Source organism: Electrophorus electricus, chromosome 13 (assembly GCF_041902795.1).
Source record: "Electrophorus electricus isolate QZ-2024a chromosome 13, ASM4190279v1, whole genome shotgun sequence".
Lineage (NCBI taxonomy): Eukaryota > Metazoa > Chordata > Actinopteri > Gymnotiformes > Gymnotidae > Electrophorus > Electrophorus electricus.
In genome coordinates this window covers 3,720,001-3,742,706 of record NC_137509.1, presented here as the reverse complement: position 1 = coordinate 3,742,706, position 22,706 = coordinate 3,720,001, and the positions used below count along the sequence as shown (strand labels likewise).

General features: G+C 47.5%; 1 protein-coding gene across 11 annotated transcripts in view; it reads left to right on the top strand.

Moving 5' to 3' along the window:
• The window catches only part of adgrl2b.1 (adhesion G protein-coupled receptor L2b, tandem duplicate 1), a 93,592-nt gene that overhangs the window by 54,071 nt on the left and 16,815 nt on the right, over positions 1 to 22,706 (top strand). For 7 of the 11 annotated variants that reach the window (XM_035536577.2, XM_035536571.2, XM_035536574.2 and 4 more), the window contains 11 exons: positions 5,733 to 6,020; positions 6,421 to 6,524; positions 6,899 to 7,084; positions 8,793 to 8,831; positions 12,399 to 12,582; positions 16,183 to 16,305; positions 16,639 to 16,844; positions 17,264 to 17,437; positions 20,610 to 20,819; positions 21,490 to 21,710; positions 22,310 to 22,376. In XM_035536577.2, the coding sequence (XP_035392470.2) occupies positions 5,733 to 6,020; positions 6,421 to 6,524; positions 6,899 to 7,084; positions 8,793 to 8,831; positions 12,399 to 12,582; positions 16,183 to 16,305; positions 16,639 to 16,844; positions 17,264 to 17,437; positions 20,610 to 20,819; positions 21,490 to 21,710; positions 22,310 to 22,376 (1,802 nt within the window). The remainder of the gene's footprint in view (positions 1 to 5,732; positions 6,021 to 6,420; positions 6,525 to 6,898; positions 7,085 to 8,792; positions 8,832 to 12,398; positions 12,583 to 16,182; positions 16,306 to 16,638; positions 16,845 to 17,263; positions 17,438 to 20,609; positions 20,820 to 21,489; positions 21,711 to 22,309; positions 22,377 to 22,706) is intronic. The other 4 variants (XM_035536575.2, XM_035536572.2, XM_035536576.2 and 1 more) reach the window with 1 other exon arrangement.

Below are 22,706 nucleotides of genomic sequence, written 5' to 3'. Positions count from 1 at the left end.
TCTCAGCCTGTCTCGCTGCCTTAGCCTGTCTCGCTGTCTCAGCCTCTCTCACTGCCTCAGCCTGTCTCTGTGTCTCAGCCTGTCTCTGTGTTTCAACCTGTCTCACTGCCTCAGCCTGTCTCTGTGTCTCAGCCTGTCTCGCTGCCTCAGCCTGTCTCGCTGTCTCAGCCTCTCTCGCTGCCTCAGCCTGTCTCTATGTTTCAACCTGTCTCACTGTCTCAGCCTATCTTGCTGCCTCAGCCTGTCTCTGTGTCTCCGCCTCTCTAGCTACCTCAGCCTGTCTCTGTGTCTCAGCCTCTCTAGCTGCCTCAGCCTGTCTCTGTGTCTCAGCCTGTCTCACTGTCTCTGGGCTGTGCCGAGGCTGAGTGTCACTGCCATGGTTAATAAGCGTTTTGGCTCTCTGCAGTCACTGGCCCTTGTAAATGAGGGTTTTCCAAACACCGACTGGCACCGGTCCTGCGGGTTTGTATCTGCCCGGGTCTTTTAAGAGCCTGTGATAGGGGCATACAAGGCTAATGGTACACATTTGGTGCTTGTACGAGTCCCTTACACCTGTGGGGCTGAAGTACTGATTACACAGTAGCACTGGGTGATACAAACAGCAATTTGTATCTGGGTTACTTGACAAAATAGTCATTTTCACATTGTAACCGGTCAAAACAAAGACTCTAAATGGTTGTTGGTGTTAAGGATTTTTGTGAGATTCCCCCTCCAATCCCCCACACAAAACAAACCCCTAAAAAATATAAAAATGAACAACTTTGTTGTGTAGTAGTCAAACACTTAATGAGCAGCATTAATAAATAAGGTATAAACGACTAAGGGCAACGAGAAGTGATTTTCACTCTATAATGATCTTTTACGAGGTAAACAGCAATAGAAGCTGTGCAGCTGCTACTCATTTGCTTTCGTTTAACATCCTGTAGTAACGACTGTGGAAGGTAAATCAACAAAAACAATTCCAGTGCAGTCACAACGGTGTCTGGACCAGAGCCTCAAGCCACTGGTGTTTTAATGGGTTTCGTATTGGTATTTCGGTCATCAGTATTTTAGTGGGTACAGTTAAAGCTAGAGCATTATTAATTATTTTAGATATTGTAGAATTCATGAATGCATGCTTACAAATGCCTAGATTACACATTAGTGCATGTGAAGTATTCTTAGATTGCATATGTAGAATTAAAAAGGAGTATTTTTGTATTGTTTAAATTGTCTTGCGTAAATTTTCGGTATCTGTCAGTTAAACGAACATCTGCCTTCTCCGCTGACATGGTTCATACTGGCCTAGAAATAGTTCTGCTTAGCTGACTGAAATTTCCATGGTTGTCTTGGGTTGAAAAAAAGCAAAATCCATCCTTGACATCACAAGAGATTTATGTGAACACAAATTAAAAGGCTGATTTTTAAGTGGAAATCCCCCTTAACAGTTGGACCTCATGTTCTTTGCGCTGGAAGTCTGGACCCTTGAATGATAGCAGAATTATTCCAGACACAGTAGAGTTAGCAGGGTGTTGAGTGAAGGTGCTGAGTGAAACACCGATCCCAAAAAAAAAAACCCCACACCCTCCTCACACCTCCTCACCTCCCTTCCTGTGTTGTGGCATCAGCTACTGTTGCGCTAGGGGCTGTTCACGACGAAAGGTGTGTGTGGCAGGTGTGGATGCAGAGCAGGCGTCTGTCACAGCATGGTGGCATGCTTCTGAACGGGGGTAGGCCCAGCGATGGGCACAGCAGGCAGAGATAGGCAGCGGCAGGAGTGAAACGAGTGCTATGTGAGAACCCGCCAGTTCAAATGTCTAGATGAAAGGCACATCTGTCTCAATCACGGTCTGATTTAGGCTCAGGATGTAGGAGGAAACGGTCATAAATGACTCAGTTACTGGGTCACATGATCGATAGCAGGGGTGAGGAGTGCCTGATAAATTGTCCCCCAAGGGCTGTTTACTCACCACAGCAGACCAAGACATGTTTAGATGTGCTGATGACACATATTTACTTAGCACATGCTATATATGTTTTATTGGCAGTCCTTATGGCATTTATTTTTGGCCTTGAAAAAACAAGGCAATAAAATATAATACAGCCTTCCATGCTGCATTTTCTGTATTATTATTATTATTATTATTATTATTATTATAAGAGAACAAAGATATCATTTTTTCTGTTGTGTAAAAAATGTACTATAATCCAGGAGCATAAGTCCTATTATAATCTTGAATTAAACCTGGAACCTGAAATCCATCATAAGTGAATATTTAGCTGCAGCATGTTGTTGTGGTTAATGTCCCTTTCCGTGGGCTGCTTCACTAGAGTAATCTGGGTCACGTGATTCTGGAGGTTCAAGCCTGGTAGCTATCTACCAAAGCTGTGCAGAGCAAGCCGGCTCTGCCGCGCTGCCACATTTGGGAAACCTTTCAAATATGACAGTTTCTGTTTTCGTGCTCGTTTTGAGGTCACCTACTTTTAGAACAATCCAGTCCCAGCTCAGTCCGTGAACTGTGGCATCGCTCGGTTCATCCTGATTAACCATGTGCTTGCTCATCTCCCTTACCGTCCTGCTCTCTTGCTTGCCGTCTCCGAGTGTAATAACTCACCGTGTTATCTTCCTTGTTATGTCCAGCCATCTGGAACGTGGCATGGTAGGAACTTTGGACAAACAATGTGTGCAAGAGAGGTTCACTTATCACGTTGATCTTGAAGCGTGCTCTTTTGGCTGTGTGAAAAAAGCACACGTGGACCTGGGAGCGTGAGCGAAAAACTCAGCCAGCTTCCATACAGTTGAACACCTATGGTGTGTGGGCATGTGTGTGTGTGTGTGTGAGAGAGAGAGAGAGAAAGAGAGAGAGAGAAAGAAAGAGAGAGCGAAATAATATTTTAGACATTTCTGTAGATGTAGGTGATCGGCGCTTCTATCTCCTGAACATACCTTCACCCTTCCTGCTCCTGCGCTCTCCCTTCCACTCCTCGATAAGAGTCCCCTGTTGCTGAGGGCAACCCTGCACTGGACCGCGTGCCCAGTGTCCTTGGTTTGCGGCGCTCCCATGGAGAGTGACTTTGCTGGTCCTCGAAATGACAGCTAATGGGGTCTCGTTTTCATGGCCAGCGCTGCTGGACGACGCCCCGCAACTCCTCCCTCTGCCCGCCTGTGAAACTGCTGAAAAGAAAACCATGGGGCCGTGTGGCTGGGCGTCATCACGTGTGGCCCGTTTACCGCAGCCTGTGGAAGGCCACTTAGGTATACGCGAGGAGAGACGGTTTGAGTCACGCCGAGCCGACGTGTGGCTTTGGTGCGCTTGGTTTGGATAGGCTGACGAGCTCTAACAGGTGGAGTGATGGGTCGTTCAGTATATTGTTTGCAGGCAAACCTTCCTTCTGTGGTACCTTCTGCTCTCCTAGGAGAAGTGGACTTTGCTGTCGCGTTCACAAGGTGGTGATCAATCAGGCGTTTGCTTTAAATTTATATTATAAGGCTGTAAAAGTCTTCAACCTAAGCTTGAAGTGCACCACCATGTGTCGGTGTCCTGGGAATGACTATCTACTCCGACAGGAACGGGAATCTTCTGTGGGTGGAGCCATGCCAGGTAACCATTAAAAGATTTTTTAAGGTCAGAAAGGCCATAATGCAGTCTGTTCCCTTTCCCCAGCACTAAAGCCAGAGCTGGTTGTTTTCATTAAGAATTCATATGGATATTTTGATGAATGACAGCTGTCAGTAGCCAATGAGGAAACAGGAAGGCGGTTGTCATATCTTTATGATTTGCGGCACAGCTGGGATGGAGCACTGGGTTTAGTACTATACAGAAAACATGAATGCATTCAGCATATCATTTGATAACTACTGCCCTGGATCGATGTCATGATTCAGTGTGTGTGTGTGTGTGTGTGTGTGTGTGTGTGCGTCTGTGGTTTTCTTATACTTTTTTGCAGACATGTAGTAGGAGCTGACAGCTGTAGCCTAAAGCTTGTATTTATGCTTGCATTTTCTAGTGTCATGGTGTCATGTCTGACTTTATATATGTGGTATTGTTCTGGTCTAGAGGTAGCTTTACATGCTACATTTAGTGGTTCCCAGGACAGGTTCCTATTGGGAAATTAGAAGTGTCAAATCCTGCAATGTGGGAGCCCTCATTGATTTTGCCGAGTGCACGCTCCAGGAAGGCGGAATAGTAAAGTGACAGGCCCTCCCGTGCTAAGAACTTACACGTTTGTGGTTTTCGAGCACTAGGAAAAAAAACCCACACACAGTAGGGAGAACGGGGAGGAGATTGAGCTAGGGAATTAAATAGTGAATAAATGAATGAATGATTGAAGGAGTGAGTGAGTGAGTGAGTGAGTAACGGACTAAATGAATGAGTGAACGAGTGGATGCTTATCTTGTTGTGTTGCACTAATGACGGGTCTCATCAGTGCGGTGTGGTGATGTGCCATGGAGAAACAGAGCAGCCCGGTGGGATCAGCTTGTCTCTCTGCAGCTCATCAACCCTCTCAGGTTCCTCTGCTCTGGCCAAGCTGTGGGGCGCTGCAGGCGAATGGCGACGGACGTTGTGCAGTGACTAGGGGCAGGTAATGAACTGCATATTTTGCCGGAACGAAGAAACAAAAGAAAAGATGTTCCAGATTGAATGCTTGGAGGTCAGCCCGGCATGCGTGCTCTCTCAGAGGAAATGGGGAGCTGTGGTTGATGATGGGTTGCCAGATATGCGATTTTCCCTCCTCCTCCCCTCGTTCCACCAGCCTGGGTGCAGTGAGTTCTCCGTTGAGCCAGCACTCACTGTGCTCCCGTCAGCGTGGTCCATGGGATGAAGTGGCTGCAATCAGACAGCCCACAAACACATTCACACTTTTTTTTTTGGCATTTTTCTACAAGTGTGAGGCAACCCGGAGCCGTTACCGTCTCTGATATAACTGTTCTCTCACACGCGAGAGGAGACAAAAGTATGCTGATGCCCAACTGAAACTATTTCCTTTCTTTTCTGTTTTTGAGGTGAGATGTGTTTGATGTTGTGTGTATATGCGTGTGTGTGTGTATGTGTGAGTGTGTGTGTTTGCATGGATATGTGTGTGTTTGTGTGTGTGTGTGTTTGTATGTGTGCATGCCTGTGTGTGTGTGTGCGTCTGTGCATGTGTGTGTGTGTGTGTGTGTGTGTGTGTGTGTGTGTGTGTGATGTGAAAAATAATCCAAACACAATCAGGAATTCTCTTAAATATGTCACAGTGAGCAGCGTCAAAACTTCTTATCTCGGCTAGGACTTTCCCATGGCTTCTGCTTTTCTGGCCTCCTCAGAATTCCCTTATCAATGAATCATACCAGGAAGACACAGGCAGTGGGGGTAGAAGGAAAACAAGAAAAAGAGAAAAGAGGAATGCCCAAAAAACAAAGGAGAGACAGGCTCGGTTTTTTCTCCCCACTGACACTGACCCTGCTCCTGCTCCTGTGGTAGACCGAAACTCCAGTCCGCTTTGAAACTTTCGCTAGCAGCACCTGACCGGACAAATTATCATAAAAGGTTCATTTGTCATCATCAGAGAATGAGACACGTCACTTTATGCGCTAAATGTTTGGTGTTGAAAATTAGCAGGGACGTTAGCATAATATTCTACCTGTCTGTGTGTCATTCAAAAGCTTTGATGTTTTCTTAAGATTAAGCAATGATGTGGCAATGTATCTGGACATATAGATCACATTCAGTTAAGCCCACATGCTAACAGCCAACGCTCTCGACCCCCTACAGTGTCGTCCGTCGCAAATGAGGTCACGTCGACAGCGTTCTCCCGGAGGAGCACGACGGCGGTCAGCAGCACCACCAACAGCGGCCCCCACCGTGGTCAGGCCAACGCGACGGCCACGCTGGGGCCCCTGGACCCTGTGCTGGAGCAGCCAGGAAGGCCCCACCCCACCAGCAACCATCTTACGCCCTCGAGCAGGCGCTTCTGCGAGAGCACGGGCATTCGCGACATCGTCTGGCCCCAGACGCACAGGGGCATGACCGTGGAGAGGCCGTGTCCGAAAGGGACCAGAGGTGGGTGCTAGTGTGTGTGTGTAGGTGTGTGAGTGTGCGGTATGTGTGCACTTGAGTGTAAAATGTAATTTATAGAAAGTACAATTTTGTGTTAAATGTACTAACTCAAATGTCACATGGGACCACTCTGGGCTTAAAAACAGGAATTTATTTAACAATGGAAATGATGCTGTGGATCTGTGAACGGTAGTGTGGGGATTTGTATGTTGTTGCGACAGCTTGCCTGTGGATTAGACAGGCTTCCGCCAGCACACACCGTCCTCTGTTTTCCTTACATGTTTGGGGAAGGCTTCCAGAGAAGGGTTTATCCTTGGCGTAGAAGCCACGGGGTTGAGGGCGGCTTTGGGCAGGGCTGGGGTTCCGGCGGCCTGGCTTCACTTCCTCCTTTCTTCGTGCGCAGGCATGGCTTCCTACCACTGTTCGGCCCAGAGCGGCACCTGGAGCACGAAGGGCCCGGACCTCAGCAACTGCACCTCCCACTGGGTCACACAGGTAGCGCAAAAGGTCGGTGGCTAACGTTTACGTTTCTAAACACCTTTCTAAACACATATGCATACTTAAATATGTTTGTATTTTTAAATGTGTTTTTGATGATATTTTGTAATGTAGGCTTATTGACTGCATTTGCAGCAGTTTTTGATGTTGCTTTTGATGTCGTCAATAACTACTTGTTAAATTAAAAAAGCCGTTTGTCTGACTGCAACAAGTATGAGTTTACGCCATTATCTGTTACACTCCAAAGATTTACTTAGTGACCTAAATTTGTGTCGCAGAGTTTATCAACACGGCTTCCTTCTTCACTGTTCAAGCTCCCGTGTTCAACCCAAACGTGTAATTTTCTTCCCCGTAATCACATATTTGCTTCTAAAATGGGTCAGATCCGGAGCGGAGAGAACGCGGCGAACCTTGCCAACGAGTTGGCGCGCCACACACAGGGCACCGTGTTTGCCGGCGATGTCAGTTCCTCTGTGCGGCTCATGGAGCAGCTGGTGGACATCCTGGACGCCCAGCTTCAGGAACTCCGTCCCAGCGAGAAGGACTCGCCGGGACGCAGCTTCATTAAGGTAGGACGCGCCTGCTCTGGGTCCGTGCGAGTTTCGGAGAGCGGAGTTTGGGGTGTTCCGGTTCACGGATGGCAGGCCCTAATGTACCACATTTCTTTGAGATTTCCAGTGTGAATGCTGAAAGGTCCAGCGTTTATTTTTCTCGCGTGGTGTTTAGGCAAGACTGGCCCCTTTTTGCTACACATTAGTAGATTCTGTTTCCAGCAGCTTTTCTGGAACCCCTGAGCCCTGTGCAATTTGGAATTTGTGGATTTCCTGATCCCAATTGCCCCTGTAATTCCCAAAGCTTATTTTCCTGCCACTGTGGAATTCCTGAAACATTCTACCAGTGTTGTGGAATGCCTGCACGGTGACTCAGCCAAGTCTATCTGGCAGAATCCCTTTCCTTGTCTCTCTGTCTTCCTTTCTGTCTTCCTTTCTGTCTCTAGTCAGTGGAGAAGCCTCTCCTCCCTGCTTTTCTGTCAGTAGAAGAGCAGACCCTGGTTCCAAGGCTTCTTCACCCCTCAACCCTCCTCCAACACACACACACACACACACACACACACACAAATCTGTTACAGCTCACCTCCCCTGTAATTACAGGGTCGGCACATCCGACTCACCTGGTGCCTCGGATGTAAAAGCCGCCGCTAATGGTTAGCAAGCATCTAAAAAAAGCAGAGAAAAGGAGCCGGGCCTCTCAGGAGCTTAATTGCCCAGGCGCACGCGGCTAGGCAGGGCTGCGCTGGGGCGGGGGCTATTTTTTCACCGGAGAGGCTTGGCTGGAAGGTCCACGGGGGGCTGCTGCTCTCTGGCGTGAAGGACGGTGGCCTGGCAGAGCGCAGGTGAGGCGACGGGACCCGTCGTGCCCGCAGGCTATCTGCATAGCTGCTGCCTCACTGCCCACGGTGCTGCTTTAGCGAAAGAAATAAAGCGGGTGGTGAGCAGAGAAAGAAGACCAGTTTGCAGAGTGAAATTTTCTCTCTCCGTCTTTTTACCGCGCCCCTACAGGATTGGCTTGCAGTGAACCTATTAGTCCGAGAATGTCCTGACTTACAAAATCTATAGAAAAAGGGGCGGAAAGGAAAAACAGGACAGAGAAAGAGGGCAGGAGGGAGAGATGGAAGGGGCGCTTTGTTTTGATGGAACGACTATCACGGAGCACGAAACGATCATATCGCCAGATAGCACAATTATCCTGACCGTCAAATACAAATGACCTCCCCTAGCTCAGTGTATTGAGTTTAATGGATTTTCCGGCTTCATTTGATTGCACGGTCCAGTTCTTGCATCTCCATTTTTTTCGTACTTTCTCGTTCTCTGTTCCTGCAGGCCTGGTGTTTTGGTCTTGTAAGCTAGTTATGTATTCAAAAGACACTTTTAATTGAATCAGGGGCAGCAGGGTTGCTCTGCGGTGCCTTGCCGCGCCACGCTCTCACGTGGCTCGAGACCACCTCTCTGACGCACGCTCTGATTACATCCTCCAAATGCTTGATTTCGCACGAGAATGCGGTACCTTGATGTTCTTTGGATGATGCAGACACTGGTTTCATAGGCTCTTATGTTTTCTAACTATCTCTCTTTCTCTGTGTTTGTCGGTGTGTGTGAGGGGTTTTGTGTGTGTGTGTGTGTGTGCGTGCACTTGTATCTCATTCTTGATCTTTACTCTTGGTGTGTGTGTGTGTGTGTGTGTGTGTGTGTGTGTGTATGATTCTTTCCCCTAAAAAAGCGCCAAAAGCGAGAAAAGACATGCAGGGCCTATATGAAGGTATCTACACAGTACATCCAGCTTCCTGCTACCAGCCTTGCTGCATGTGACTTTTGTGTCTGACTGTCTGTCCGTCTGCGTGTCCGTCTGCGTGTCCGTCTGCGTGTCTGTCTGTGTGGCTGCGGGACATTCTTGGCTGGAATCTGACTCATTCTTTAGGAGTTTGTTAGCGTCTCTGCCTTTGTCTGCCTAGCTGCTGGTTTTTTTGTGTTTGTTTGTTTGTTTTTTACATTTGTTTGTTTTTTTATTGTTGTTGTTTTTGTTTTTAACACTTGCTTCTTGTTCTCCCTCCTGCTTGCTTTTTGCCTCTCTCTCTGTCTCTCTCTCCACTCCCTGTCTGCTCTTCTTTTCCTTTCATCTCTTAGCCCTCCCCTTTATGCTTTTGCTCTCTCCTCCCCACTCCTACTCTCTCGCTCCTTCTTTAGCACCCTCTCCCTTCTTCACACTCTCTCTCTCTCCCCCCTCTCTCCCTCTCTCTCTCTCTCTCTCTCTCTCTCCCCCCTCTCTCCCTCTCTCTCTCCCTCTCCCCCCTCTCTCCCTCTCTCTCTCCCTCTCCCCCCTCTCTCCCTCTCTCTCTCCCTCTCTCTCTCTCTCTCCCCCCTCTCTCCCTCTCTCTCTCTCCCTCTCTCTCCCCCCCTCTCTCCCTCTCTCTCTCCCTCTCCCTCCCTCTCTCTCTCTCCCTCCCTCTCTCTCTCTCTCCCTCTGTTTAGCTCCTCTCCCAGCCTCCCACACTCTTCCTGTCTCTTGTGCCTCCTGATTTTCTCTGTCTCCCTGCTGTCTTCTTTGCTCAGCTGTTTCTCTCTTTCTTCCCCTGCCTTGTTCTCTCTGTCTCGCCATCTGTCTCCTTCTGCTCCCGCTCCTCAACCCCTCGTTCTCCCCTTCTCCTTTGTCTCTCCCTCCTTGCACCTCCTCTCCTCTCTGGCCCTCCTCAGCACTTCAGTGTTGTACGAGTAATTGCCTCCTCAGAGCTGTAATTGCGCCATCCCCGTCTGCCAATAGCACGATCAAAGTCACCCTCTTTAACTCGCACCATTTCCTGCTCCCTTCTTTCTGCTGGCTTCCAGGAGCCGTGCGCCATTGTTTGAAGCGCCCATTTTCCTCGTTAGAGTATTTATATTCGCTTGATGCAGTCCTCTCGTCCTTCACGCGATTGTTGCTCCTCTGCTGGTTTTTGATTTTATTCACTAAGAGGATCTGCGCTAGCACCAGCGTGCGCTGTGGTACAGTCCCACCCCGGTGCCGTGCGAGACTTTCTGACTGCGATTTATGTGACAAAGTGATGCCCCGCCCACCCCCTTCTGTCTGCCAAGAGAAATAGGCCAGCGTTTGGCTATCTTGTGCCAGCTTCTCCAAACGTGTGCTGTGATCTCCCTGGCTTGAAGACCCTCTCCATTAAATTGCTGTTTCAGTGTTGACAAACTACGCTCAAATGAGGAATTCCTGAAGAGCCCGCTTCTCGAGGCAGGAAGCTGTGTGTTTGGGCCGGTTTTCCAGAGGCCACCCAGCCATGGCTTATAGAAGGCCCACTCTGTCTGTTGACATCACGGTTCCTGGAGATGGAGCTTGTGCGCTGAAAGGTTTGGGGAGTTGTAATAATTTGGGCTGGTTTGGGTGCAGTGGCCCGAGGCCCTGTAATCAACAGCACTCACCTGGGTGAGTGGGCACCTGAGAGAAACAGGATGAGGTTGGCCAGCTAGTGAATCAGCTTTGGCCAAAAATAAATAAATAAAATTCCATGGCCGATTTTGTGTGCAAAGTTAATGCTTTTTGCTGTTTTGCTGCTTGATGCAAAAACTCCCTGGCTAGTTGAAACCATGTATATTCCAGTTAATTTAACATTGTGCTAATGGTAGGAAAGTGCAAGTGTGAGTTTCACACTTCTGCTATTAGTTGACATGCTGTACTAAGGGCATTTTCTGATTTAAGGTATCAAACTGCACATGAGGCTTCTGGATACAGCAGCACCTATTAGTATTTCCTGTGCTTTAGGGTGATTAGCTGAATGGCTCCATTATAGCCTGAAAAACCACTTAAACTAGGAAGGTTAGTGGCCTGAGGGTCACCTGCCTAATGCAGGTCAGTTTTCTGACAGTGAAAAAAAGGTAAAACGTTACCGCGGTCCGTGTCTACTGTCGTTCTGCCTGCCACGACCTGTCGACTCGTGCGCACCTCAATGCCGTTCTGTCTGTAGTGACTCCTTGACATGAGACCGTCCCAGTGCTGTTCTGTCTACTGCGACCTATTGGCTCGAGTGGGTCCCTGTGTTGTTCTGTGTACCGCAATCCGTTGACTCGAGCGTGTTCTGGTGCCATGGCTCCTTAGCTCGAGTGCTTATCTTTGCCATTCTACCTTTCTGTTGCGACTCGTTGATGCCAACGGGACCCCATGCCGTTCTGTCTACCACAGTCTTTTGACACGACTGGGTCCCGATGCCATTTTTTCTACCGCAGTCCCTTGACTCAAGTGGGTCATGTGGGTCTGTCTGCAGCAGTCTTTTGACTCGTGTGGGTCCTCGTGCTGTTCTGTCTAGCATGACCCGTCGAATTGAGTGCCTCCCGATTTGAATTGAGTGGGCCCCGATTCTGTCTAGCATGACCCGTCGAATTGAGTGGGTCCCGATTTGAATTGAGTGGGCCCCGATTCTGTCTGGCATGACTCGCCGAATTGAGTGGGTCCCGATTTCATTTGGTCAAGCATGACCCGTTCACTCGAGTGGGTCCCGTTGCCATTCTGCCTACTACAGTCTTTCGACTTCAGTGGGTTCCGATGCCATTCTGTCTAGCACAACTGGAGGGACCCTCATTGCAGACTTGGAAGGGTGGCTGTTCAGCTCTAATAGCGTTGTAACACTCTACTACAAACATCCACTATAGGCTTGGTGTCAGGAAGCCAGTGCGTTTAAATAAGGGAACAGCCTCTGGGCGGGTCAATTCTGTCCGCACTCCTCCTCCAAGCTGTAATTCCGTCCACACTCCTGCTCCAGGCTGGAAGGCATGAAAGGACTTTGATTGGGAGCGAGAAAGGGGACAGAAACATTCCATTTGTGCCCTCCAGCCTGGCAGGCCTTCTGAGCACAGATCCCTGGGCCTGATAAGTTGCTTTCCCCTCCCAGGGCAAAGCATCCATTCATAAGCCACTGTGGTTAAATCCTGTTCTGGAGCTGTAATCATAATTGTTCTTTGGAAAACAGGCCCTTTGTGGACATTGGGAATCAAAGATGAATGCGTCGTTTATTTGGAAAATAGTTTCTCTCCGGAATTTGCAATAACAATCCCTGTGATGGTTAAATGACAAATGTAACACACACCCACACACACACACATACACAAAAGCAACTCACACACATTTGCAATTCCAGGCATATCACCAAGTTTTATTTGGGCCAAATACCCCCGTCCTGTTGTCTGCAACCCCCCAGTAGTAGTTGTACTGGCCTCATCACTTCCATTACCCCCTCATGCACCCCGTGCATGGAGGCTTTTTCCCTTTTCTTCTTTTTTTTTCGTGGGAATTGTGGGAAAGGCAAATATCAACCTACTGTCAATTTCCTTGTTTCCACGGTTACAGGCCATCGTGGATACGGTTGACAACCTCCTGAGGCCAGAGGCCCTGAAGTCCTGGGAGGACATGAATTCGACGGAGCAGACGCACACCGCCACCATGTTGCTGGACACCTTGGAGGAAGGCGCCTTCGTCTTCGCAGACAACCTGATTGAGCCTGCCATTGTCAGTGTGCCTGCTGATAATATAAGTGAGTCATTTCATCGGGCATGCTGGTGTGGAGTCAATGACGAGGCTTCTGTGTGAAATAGGAGTGAGTTGGCAGGGTGCAGGTGCTTTTTACATACTGGTGTTTATGTAAAACAGGATTTTGAATGGACGATTTCTGTTACTTGCTTCTGTCTCTGTGGTTTCTCTGTGTGTGTGTGTGTGTGTGTGTGTCTGTGTGTGTGTGTGTCTGTGTGTGTGTGTGAAACAGTTTTAATATTCTCTATGCAAGTACTGTGTTTTTTTGGACTCCTGCTCTTCCATAGCAGTGCAATTTGGAGGCTTAAAGGCTATTGTCATATTGTCAGAGCACTTATACCCAAACATGGCACTCTCGGAAAGTTACCACAAGGCCGGAGGAGAGACAAAATGATATGTTTGAACTTGTTTTGCAGCTGCCCGCAATGTGAATGCCAGATTTCTCCCATGTGTTCTAAGGCCTGTAGCTTCTAAATTAGCTGACTTCATTTTATGAGCTTTGAACGAATGAATTCACCTTTGAAGTTGGGTGCAAGTTGGGCCGAAAATTTAATTCAAACCTTTCTCTCCATTACAAATTCAAATAATGTTTTGTGGTGACTTAAACCATTTGCAACATGTAACCAGGCATTCGTACAACTGAGAACGGTAATGTCACGGTAGGGTTAATGGTCGTCCCTTTTAGAGACCAAAGGCAGGGATGGCTCAGCAGAGACCAAAGCTTGCAGAAAGGTGAAATGTGGAGTTTGCATCACTGAGCGGATTCCAGACATCTGGCCCAGGAGACAACAGGCTCCAGCATTGTGAGTGAGCTCAGTAATGCTAGCGTTCTTGTTTTCTCCACTGTGACATAAGTCACAAATCCATTATTCTAAACATTTATGGGAATAAGGCTGTCAGCTTGCATCACGGGCCAGCTTGTGTACAGTAGACGGCAAATGAAAAACAAAATAATGGGCTTTGACCTTTGCTCGTTTGTGAAAAGGAAATTTGGTTTTGGTAGCAGTTTAGAGAGCACTTTCCTTTCATTTCCTTCTTTTTTCAACTTGCAATTTTTTGTTTTGTGTATCTGTATAGCATGCCACAATTATTTAGTAAAACCAACATAAAGCCCCAGTAGTCCCATACGTAAAGTTTTGATTCTGATTTGGGTTTAGTTGCGGTCGTCAATGCATCTGTGGGAGTCAAGAGTAGTCTAGGGTATGGGGGCGTCTGTGAAGCGCTTGTTTCATGGATGTGCTGATAAGACATCTTAAAAAAACAAACAAACAAATAACTAAATAAAGGCTTTTTTGGAGGAGGACTTATTGAGGAAAGAGTGGAGGGGATTTGAAAAAGAGCGGATTTGCCTAGTGCACAGCGTGAAGTGGGCTTAATTTCTCTGGCCCGCTCAGAGGAAAGCCGCCACACGTCTGTGCCAGTTGACTTTGTTAGTAACGTGAACTCATTCATATTAGTCAGCTTTGCGCACTCGACTGTCGTTTGCTGGCACAGGCCTTTGGGTTGCCATGGTTCTGCCTTTAACCTTTTCCTCAATGGCCTTCCTCCCCCGGCTTTGACTCTGGAGTCAGCTGCGTGGAAACTCTCGTCAAACTCTCATTGAGCTCCTGCACCTGTTTTGCCCTGCTCTCAATCAGGTCTTTTGAGCTGCGCTTGAATATTAAAGTAAGTATAGGGCTAGTATATATCAGAATTTCAAAACCAGACACAGACGCTATTTGAAAAGCAGATGTCAGGAAAGAGTTACTATCCTCTCGAGTGACATAGGAGTGGATTATCAAAAATCTATTTCTACTTTGCGAGATTTTTTCTTTCTTGTTAATTAGCTTTAGCGTTTCTGTAGTTCTGTCATCCACCCATTTAATTTTGCTCCTTTTTTTTGCCCCTCTGCATTCAAATGAGAATCCATGCATACGCCTGCATGCTTGCCTTCACGGGCGAGTGATGGAGCTTTTTGGACCTTTTCTGTACTTTTGAATGGATCCAGACACAGCTGTCTTTCAGGCCCGTGGCCTGCATGTGTTTGTTGCAATGTGGCCACAATAAACACTGAGTATTTAGGCTTTAAATGAGATGAATCAAATGCGCGTTCTCACAGAAATCCATAAAAAGGAGAGGAACCCCCCCCCCCACCCCCACAAATAAGTCATGTAGCACTGCAGCAGTTACGAAGCACGAGGCCATTTTTTATGCACTTTAATAAATGCTTTTCTTTAATGAGGGCATTACTTTAGTGTACAAGCAAGAGCCTGAAAACAGCATTCATTCTTAATGATAACAGGCATAAATGTCTTAAACGACTTTCCATTCCCACCGTTATTCATCCGCCTCCCCCTGCTACAAACACACCTCGCACACCAGACACTTCACACACACGCGTGCAAACACATATACACGCGCGCATGAAAGCCTTCTCAGCCTCCCTCCACTTCATCCTTTGAGAAATTGAAGACGTGATAATGTGGTCTGGTGCCTGCTGGCTGTGGGGCTGACAGAACGTGCCCCAGAGCACGTTTGGGAACTTTTATTCTTGAAAATGATATGCTCTTTCACTTTTCTCTCTCTCTCTCTCTCTCTCTCTCTCTCTCTCTCTCTCTCTCTCTCTCTCTCTCTCTCTCTCTCTGTGTCTTTTGCTCTCCCAGTCTTTTATATCTCTTTTGTCTCTTGCTGGTAATTAGCATCGTTTAGTTCGACCACAGCACAAAGGTAAGCGCTTGGGGGGGTACGTGAAGTAGACGCGGTGGACAGGTGCAGGGAGGAAAGGAGAGCAGAGGCATAATGCAGGTCCCACCCTCGTGGCAGAGAGAGGCGTGGGGTTGAAGAGAGTCAGCAGCGGGGACTGTCTGGAGCAGGACGGGGTCTGGGACGGGCGGGGGGGGGTCTCGCCAACTTTGGCGTCTGCCCTCTATGTACTCTCCTACATCAAAAGGCTCGTGGGAAAAGCAGGGCGAGTGGTCCGTAGCTCCGTTGCAACTTATCGGCAGCCGCCGGGAGAAGTCTGAGGATAGTGATAAGTTTGAACTCTGCTGTATTTGACATTTACATACAAGCAGTTTTTATGTGTTTGCGAGCGTGTGTGTGTGTGTGTGTGTGTGTGTGTGCGTGTGTGTGTGTGTTTTGTATTGATGGGTGTTCTCCCCGGATGGGCAAATGCTCCATATCTTTCTTTTCAATACACACTGTCAGACACACTGGTATCTCCTGGTAATGCCAGTGGCTAAAAGATATAGTAGCTCAGCAAAGCCTGTGCCATTCATTTCCACACCTTATTTTTTTTTAATGGCATAAAAGGTTTTATCAGTGTTATTGTTGTATTTTTCCCCCAGCTGCTGCTAGTGACAATAACAGGCTGTCCTTTGCGATCATAGCTTGGCTGCATATGGCGTAGTAGCTAGTAACTACAGATTAAATACTGTAAAGGTCAGATACAGCACAGACATAAAGCTTACAAATGACTTCCAACGCAGCCCCCTCTGACAGCGGAACTTAGTCTGAGTCTGAGCCGAATCTGTCGACAAGAGCGGCCCTCGCGGTCCAGCAGATGACCATTAAGCTCCTCCCACGAGATGACGCATGCACACACATCACTCTCCCATTTCTGCAGTGCTGGACGTGCACGTGCTGAGCACCGATGGCCAGGTCAAGGACTTCAGGTTTCCCCAGAGCAGCAGAGGAGGTGTCAGCATCAAGCTCTCTGCCAACACGGTCAAACTGAACAGCAAGAACGGTGAGTGAGGGACAGGAGTGGCTTGCAGGCACTTTCACACTAGTCTAACCCTTGACAGGTAGGTCAGTGTGCCTGCAAGGCCTTCATTACAACTACCTATCAGCCCTATACTGCTCAATCAACTTTTTCAAAGGTAAAACCTATGTACATTCCTTCCTTAATACCATAATTTATGAGCATGACAGTCTAGTGCCTGTAGTATTAGCACAGATTATGCAGGATTAACATTTTATCTGAGCAAAGATCTCCTGTTTCTCATCTGGGAGAATCTGTGTGATCACTGAGATTCTGCCTCTCCTGTCTGAGACATAATCTCCTGTTTCCTCCAAGCAGGTGTCGCAAAGCTGGTCTTCGTGTTGTACAAGCACCTGGGCCGCTTTTTGACCACGGAGAACGCCACGCTCAGGCTGGTGGGCGAGAGCGGCGCGAGGAACCACACCCTCACCGTCAATTCCCATGTCCTGTCCGCCTCCATGAACAAGGAGTCCAGCCGAGTCTTCGTTTCCGAGCCCGCCATGTTCACCCTCCAACACCTCGACGTAAGCGCCGCTTTCACACTCCAGCCGTTCAGCGTGGCGGGTGGTCATTGTGCTGCTGGAGATGAAAAGGAGCACCTTTGGCCTCATAATGAAAGCTTCAGTATCGGTGCATGAGGAAGGAACATAAGGAAATGTCTCGGCTCAAATCCGTGACACGAATCAGGTTATAAATGTAATGGTGTAAGAACCCAGGGTGTATTGTTCCCTCATGAATATGCGCATCAGTACTTACTAATTAGTGTAGCTAGATTTTCTACCTAAGGCCATAGAGTGAGAAGTGATAAGCTGTACCGATAAATCTCGGTGCGCACGGTGATCAGGGCCACGCTTGCGGTTAACTTCAGCACTTGACATCTTGGTTCTGGTTGCCTAACGTCCTGAAGAACCCTGGTAAAGTCCTCCACTGGTTGTCTTTTCAGACCGAGAACTACTTCAACCCCAACTGCTCCTTCTGGAACTACTCTGAGAGGAGCATGATGGGATACTGGTCCACTCAGGGCTGCAAGCTTCTGGGTACCAATAAGACCCACACCACCTGCTCTTGCAGTCATCTCACCAGCTTCGCCATCCTCATGGCCCACCGAGGACACGTGGTGAGAAACCCTTCTTGTAGTTTCCCCCTGGTTCCTTCCGTACACCCACAGCTGTGGAACAAGTCATCTAAAAGGAGACATTACATTCTGCTCCTCGGTAGTGCTAGACTGTAACCCACACACAGACTGTAACCCACACTCTTTCTGTCAAGCATCAAATCAAGACTTCTACATATTTATAAAGATAAGGTTCAGTCACCAAGATCGAATGGTGAAGGTATCTCAGAGTCATCAGAAAAACGACATGGGAGGAACGGCATTAAAGAGATCACTGTGCCCCACACAACCAATGGCTACAGAGACAGGAGCCTCGATGAGGTCAGAGGTGATCTGTGTCCCTCGGGACCAAGGGTTTCAAATGGAGGTGCCTTGCTGAGGTCAAAGGTGATCTGCACTCGTGTGTTTATAGCTTGCGGCTAAAAGCCTGTGAAACCTGAACAGCAAGTGTCGATTTGCACAACCACTCGCCGTGGGCTCAGGGAGGCACACTGTGATGACGAGCAGCACAATTACGGGGCAATTACATGATTAATATCACAAGCAAATAGTATTTAACCAGTAATAAACGTGGGTTTTCGTGGTGGAGGTAATTAAAGGTCTCGTCTCGTGAACTCTATCCGAGCCATCGCTTGACGGAAGCAGTAACATTAACCACAATTAGAAGCTCGTTATTTGACAGCACAGACCACAGACACATCACCCCTGGACTGACCTTCAAGCAGCCTTGCCCTGGCAGGACACAGATTTAATCAAAAGTAAAACCCTGATCTGAGCTTCTTTTTTAGTATGCTGTGCAGTAATTCCAGAATGAAATAAGATGGAGTGGAATTAGCTTTCAGCTCTTATGAGATCAGTCTGTGACAATCCAGCTTCAAATTCCAGCTTCTTCTTCAGAAAGAGTTTTGAAAATCGGCACGCTAATTTAGTTAGGCCCAACAGAGTGCAGGCAAAATAAAACTGCAAAATAATTTTTCAGGTACAACTCAGACCTTGTATGCTGTATTCTGGTAATGCGACTTTTGAAACTTTTAAATTTGATTCCCTGATGGACATAGTGGTAGTGTGACTGTGTCAAGCTAAATGACCATCACTGTTGGCCAGTCATTGTAAATGACTGAAAACAGGAGACAATGATGTCATACTAAATCAGCATCAGCGCTCAGCGTTAGAAAGGGAGGTGTGTGGTGACAGTGGTGAAATCTGGTTATTAGCAGGGAAGCTAGAGTCCTTGCAGCACTGTGAGAGCTGGTGAGAATGCTGTCCTGTCAGTGCCGCCGTTAGCGCGATGGTAATGGACACACGAGTAGGGCCGGGGTGGGATGCCGGCGTTAGCAGCAGCGTGTGTGCACGGGTTTGAAGGGGGATGTACATGTTGAGGCTGACAGTGGAGTGAGTAAGCAGGTTAGTGCGATGAGTGCAGGTGTTTGTGGTTAGACAGCGACAGAAACGTGCGCTTCAGCGGTGGGTGTTGGCGGTGAAGGTGCAAGGTTAGCATAGTGGAGTGGAGTTCTAAGTGTGTGGCTTCATGGCGGTATTGGATCTACGTTGCAGCTTGAAAGAAAAGGACGTCTTTTGGGTCCATACTCCAACAGACTGGATTTGGAGTGAAACACAGACTACATGCTTAATACCTATTTGCATATCAGAATTTACCCCGAGCAATCCAACTGAAATTATTCTGAACCACACATTTCAATCTATCTGATCTTATGCCAACTCAGACCTTATCTGGACTATGACAGATGGACCACATTGTTTACATGAGCACAGCTTAGTTCAACTAACAGCTTTGTCAGACTAATATCCACGTAAACATATTTATTGACTATGAGGTTAAAATGTGGACTGTTATTATGTTTTGTTTTGTTTTTTTTATTTGAGGTTATTTATATTTGTACTGGGGATACATTATCCTCCAATCCATAGTCCATTTCAGGAGGCCATGATTAATTGTGCTGTATATTGTTGGACTGTTGTTTGGCCATCCATGTGTCACTGCATCATTAGTTTGTGCACAAATTGATTCCATATGTTGATGTTGTTTCTAAACAACAGGATCAAAGAAGTGTCCATGCCAGGAGAACTGGCCAATAAATCAATGGGAGATAAATCAAGTCAATAAATCAGGTCTATCAAAATCAAGGGTTTGTTAAGAAGCAAGAACACACTTGTGTGCAATAGCAAAGAGCCTGTAGTGTATATCCAAAGACGATGAATGGATTTGGAACGTTCTACAGGATGTAGGTGTAGGTGTGTTGAAGACGACCCTAAAGGTAAGCAAACATGACCTCAGGGGGTTCACCGCAAGATGCAAACCACTTGTTAGACTCAAGGACAGGAAGCCAGGTTACAGTTTGCTCGGAGGTGCACAGAACCACATGTAGAGTTCTGGGGCAAAACTTTATGGGTTGTTGGTATGAATATTAACGGAGCGGTGGAGGAAAATGAAAATGTGGAGGGAACATTAAGGGAGACAGTGCTCATGTGTGAAACATGGCATGGGCCGCTTGGCTACTGCTTGCTGGCTGGGGAATGGGCTTGCTCGTTTTTATTGATGACGGTACTGCTGACAGTAGGAGCGTGATGAAGGGTGCCTCAGAAGAGTACAGAAGCATCTTAACTGCTCGAATCCAGCCAAATGCCGCAAAACCGCCGACGGCAACTTGCCTTGCAGCAGGATGGTGATCCGAAAGAATGTTTACAACTAGCCAAGTCGGTTCGCCTGAGCCCCACTGTGTGTGAATTAGACTTGCTAAAGAGAAGGTTGGCAAAAAGGCTTTGCAACGAGCAGGAACTGGGAATGGGAGTCTGGTGATGGTAATGAATTGCAGACCTGAAGTAGCCAAGGCATTTGGAAATAAAATAACAATTTTATTTATGATTGTATTCATTTGAGCAATTACTTATGGTTGGAGCACAACTATGTATTCTCATATGTACACCCCCCCCAAAGTATAGATGTAAATGTCCCCGAATTAAAGCTGACGGGCTGTGTATTAACCACACATTCATTGATTTATTTCAAATCCAATGTGTGGATTAGGGTCCAATTGCTTACAGACTACACTATGCGTTAGTAAGTGTGTGTTCTGAACGCACGCTAGCTTTGATGTTCTGTTTGTGAGAACGCACTGCGGCGGTCCCTCGAGCTGTGTCTCCGTGACTGTTGCAGGACGACGGAAGCGTGCACGAGCTGCTCATCGGCATGGTGACGCGCATGGGTACCGCAGCAGCTCTCCTTTGCCTCGCTGCCAGCATCTTCACCTTCTGCTTCTTCCGCGGCCTGCAGAGCGACCGCAACACCATCCACAAGAACCTCTGCATCAACCTCTTCCTCGCTGAGCTACTCTTCCTAGTGGGCATCAACATGACAGAGCCGCCGGTAGGCTAATGGCCTTACGGCGCCTTTCAATCAGTGTGTGCTGCAGGATTGCGCGATACGTTACTGCCCTACTCCAAACACACCCTTTGCTTTGGGAGAGTTGAACATTTGCTCCATTGGTGTATAGCCTATCTGAGAAAATTATGACTTTTCTTTGTTTTTATAAACATCAAAATGTTACTTGCAAAACCGAAAACATCACAATGTGATTCTTTTCCAATGTGATCTCTTGTCCCTAGCACGCAGAACTTAACAAGAATAAAAAAGAAATATTAGTGCCATAAAAGGACTCATTTATAGAGATAACAGATGCCAGATTTATACAGCACAGCAGATACACTACACTAATGCAGTGCAGTGTGTAGGGGTAGTTTTGATGCATTATGGAGTGACAAAATCTAGTAATCTTAATGTGAATGTTAAACTGAGTTGAGAAGGTCAAATTGTGGAGGGCCAAATGAGAGTCAGTGTTTTTAATCAAAATCACGGCGCTTCATTAATGACGAGCACAGTTCCAGACATAAACATATGGACGGGTTTAGTGTGTACAACTGCACATATTAGAACAGCATGGCTTGACAATGTGGACATAATATCTTCATGATAAACTCCCTGGCACAGTGTTTCTTTCTATCATTGTTGTCTCTGTCTCTTCTCTCTGTGGGAGCAGATTCTGTGCTCAGTCATTGCTGGACTTCTTCATTTCTTTTTCCTGGCCGTGTTTGCCTGGATGTGTTTGGAGGGCGTGCAGCTCTACCTCATGCTCGTGGAGGTCTTTGAAAGTGAATTCTCGCGCCGCAAGTACTACTATGCTTCGGCCTACCTCTTCCCGGCCTTGGTGGTCGGGATCTCAGCGGCCATCGACTACCAGAGTTACGGGACCAAGAGAGTGTGAGTGATGTTTTCTTTGACCTATTAAATGCATTATTTGTTACTGCTGAGGCCCAGCTGGTGTAGCAGACCAGGTTTTTTTTTTAAGTTGGATTAGTCGGGAGCTGTTTTTATAAGGTCACTGGTGTAAATGCTGATGTAAATGCTAAATGCTGACAAGGAGCAGCTTTTTTTCAGCCCACACCTGCGGTAGCTCGCGCACAGGCGTGTACGTGCGTTAATGAGACAAACGACATATTTTCTTGCTCCCCCCTGGCTGACTGCCATTTTGCCATGGTGAAGAGAAACAAGCTCAAAGTGAACCGGGCCCACAGTAACTTGCATGCTGACTCAGTGTCACTCCATAAAGGCTCTTGATTAGGCTTTGGTTCTGTCTAAATTGCTTACGTGTTCGGCTTTTTTCCTACGCACAGTTATCACACCTCTGAGCTTATTTGGACACTGCACGGGCAGAGAGATGGCATCGCATTGACACGACCGTTCGGTTCTTTTGGTCCCTGATTGCCAGTTCTCTTTGTAACTGAGTAAATGTTTGGGGAAAGTTGAGATTGCCCTAGAATGGCATCAGCATGGCTTGATTTGCATCTGTTGTTCTGCAGCTGCTGGCTGAGGGTTGATAACCACTTCATCTGGAGCTTCATCGGCCCTGTTGCTTTCATTATAATGGTGAGTATTCTGAGTCGCAAAGCAGCACACCACACTAGGCCCTCCTGTGCCCTCAGTGCAGAGAATCAGGCCCCGTTACACACCATCCAGAAGCTGCACCACTACACTGGTCAGTCCCCGTTACACACCGTCCAGAAGCTACACCACTACACTGGTCAGTCCCCGTTACACACCGTCCACAAGCTACACCACTACACTGGTCAATCCCCATTACACACCGTCCAGAAGCTGTACCACTACACTGGTCAGTCCCTGTTACACACCATCCAGAAGCTGCACCACTACACTGGTCAGTCCCCGTTACACACCGTCCAGAAGCTACACCACTAC